We start from the raw sequence: 2669 nt of genomic DNA on the forward strand, positions 1-2669 counted from the left end.
ACCACCAAAAGGGAGCCTTATTTTAAAGCGTAAAACACTTCACCGTTTATTAATCAGTTATTAACACTTATAACCGCCAAAAGGGAGCCTTATTTTAAAGCATAAAACATTTCACCGTTTGTTAATCAGTTACTAACACTTATAACCGCCAAAAGGGAGCCTTATTTTAAAGCGTTAAACACTTCACCGTTTGTTAATCAGTTACTAACACTTATAACCTCCAAAAGGGAGCCTTATTTTAAAGCGTAAAACACTTCACCATTTATTAATCAGTTATTAACACTCATTTAGTATGTGTTTACATTTATGCAATAAAAATCTTCACAATGTCATGACAACAGAAATGAGAAAAATAGTTTTATTTGCACAACAAAATACAAAGTTCAAAGGAGACTGACATTTAAACTGTCAACTAAAAGTGCACAGACCTTTATTATGGTAATTTACTCTTTAAATAAAAATGTCTTTGAAATAAACAAAATGTTACTCACCACATTCCTTATACCAGATTTTAAATTAAATCCATCTAAATGTTTACCAAGTCCCTACCTAAAAAAACAAACAGTTTTCAGTAAAAACCTAAACAAACCAAAAACAACCCTCACATACTGCTGCATTTTAAATTTTGGTTTTCACTTTAACTTAAAACAACATGCCACCTAAACTTTTAACACAACCAAGTGCAAACAGCCATTAAACAGGTTTGCTTCTCCTAATGGGGAGAAGTGTACACCCAGCCTTCATGCTTTCTATTTTCTCTTTCACATCTTCATCTCCTTGAATAGCAGCCTCACACCGCTTAGCAAAGGCCAGCACTGTCTCTCCACCAGGCTTCTTGGCCAGTACCTCTTCATATACCTCAGGAGCAGCAATAGCGAGCTCTCCAATCGCTGAAGTGGACACCACAGTGTTCCTGTCAATGGCATGCTTCTGGAAGGCCCTGGTCATGGTCTTTGCTTTTGGTAATGTTTTAAGGATGGATTTGTAGCGGCATACAATTTCACTTGGTGTTTGTACTAGACAGGAAAAAACAGACATGTTGTAAAAAGGTTTCACTGCAGAGAAAATCGCAATAGTCAATCGTGCTTCAACTAAAGTTGGGCAATATGATTAGTTAAAAACAGACAAACAGGTGTCAAGTTACATTCAGCAAAACACAACTAATTTTGCCCTCTTTGCAGCTGAGAAATGTTTTTAAGTATTAACAATGTCCACAATATGCCCAGAAAAGCTTATTGTGACATACTGTGACATACAATGAGAATTGAAAACTTTCAGTATCCTATTCTATATTCCAGTCATTCTTTCAACTTTTTAGTTTTTGGTCATGTAATTATGATCACATTAAAGTTGCCAACCCCACAGTTAAATCAAAACTCCTGCGTATGGTATGCTTATGGGGCGTTTACTTCATATACATGCCTATGCCTGGTCTGACCTATCAGCAGTATGTCCATGGTCAATGAAAGGAACACTTTCTAAAATCTCAGTGCATTAATACTAAATTCAATTGAAGTACACACTCTTAAGTGCAAGTATACAACTATTTTACATATTCCAAGCTATCAGATTTCAGAGCCGTAACAGCCCATTTTATAAATGATAGTTTGATGAATTGAATCCTTAATTTTAAGCCTGCAAGTTCAAAGTAAATCGCCAACCAATTACAGTCGGTTATCAGTTATAAGAATTTGCCAAATTAAGCAAGATCCAAAATTTCATGGTTACTATTTCTGGGGCAGCTAGCATAGCTAACTACCATCTATGACTCTATACCTTAGAAGGCTAATAGCAACAGGCTGAATTCTGAAATCAAGACCTAACTCTAAACCTAAAGAAGAATGTTTTTGCATGACCTATACATGCTGCCAGTGCACAAACACCTCTGTAACAATTATTTGCGGCTTACCACGCTGTCGAAACTTCTTGTGCTCTTCCTTGTGTTTCTTAGCACCCTTGCTGTGCTTCTTTTTGGATTTGTGCTTGCGCTTCTTGGGGGTTGAAGATGAGGATGAGGATAAAGAAGATGAGGATGATGTATCAGAGCTTTCAGAATCATTCACATTGACTGGAGTGTCCATGGTTTCTTCCTTTGTTTTAACTGAAAAGTACATATTATTATAGGAAGAATGTGCCTGAAAGTGACTTGTTACAGTTGGAGAAGTTTAAAAACATTTATAACAATTCATCGAATACAGCTCTGATTACTTCCTGTAGTGATTCGGTCTCTGATCTAAGTGCTAGATTAAAGAAAACTCTTGACATTCTCGCTCCAGTTGAATGGAAGAAAACTTGCATACTCATAAAAATCCATGGATGAATAAGGAAATACACCAGCTCAAGAGAAACTGTTGTAAATCAGAGCGCTTATGGAGGAAAACTAAACTGCAGGCACATTATTCTCAAAGAGCAGATCTCCACCTACAATACTGCCATGAAAATATCCAGATAGTCATATTTCCCTAGTGTAATTAATAAACACAGATAATACCAACAAGCGTTTTTCTACCACAGACCAACTAATTAACCCTAACTTGTCTGCTAGTGTGTCTCATGGTGATTTATCTTCTAAAAGTTGTGAAGTTTGCAATTCATTTTCATAATAAAATGAATCAACAGAATTCCTTCCATAAAATACAGAAAACGTGGAGAGACTCTTTCTGTTATTC

General features: G+C 36.0%; 1 protein-coding gene across 1 annotated transcript; it reads right to left on the bottom strand.

Moving 5' to 3' along the window:
• Nucleotides 1–302: 302 nt before the first annotated feature.
• Nucleotides 303–2081, bottom strand: LOC118801605 (coiled-coil domain-containing protein 106-like). The gene is made up of 2 exons (XM_036561962.1): nucleotides 1910–2081; nucleotides 303–1016 (listed from the first exon to the last, which is right to left on the bottom strand). The coding sequence occupies exons 1-2, from the start codon at nucleotides 2079–2081 to the stop codon at nucleotides 694–696; spliced, it is 495 nt and encodes a 164-aa protein (XP_036417855.1). The 3' UTR covers nucleotides 303–693.
• Nucleotides 2082–2669: the final 588 nt, after the last annotated feature.

Source organism: Colossoma macropomum, unplaced genomic scaffold (genome assembly GCF_904425465.1).
Source record: "Colossoma macropomum unplaced genomic scaffold, Colossoma_macropomum, whole genome shotgun sequence".
Classification (NCBI taxonomy): Eukaryota; Metazoa; Chordata; class Actinopteri; order Characiformes; family Serrasalmidae; genus Colossoma; species Colossoma macropomum.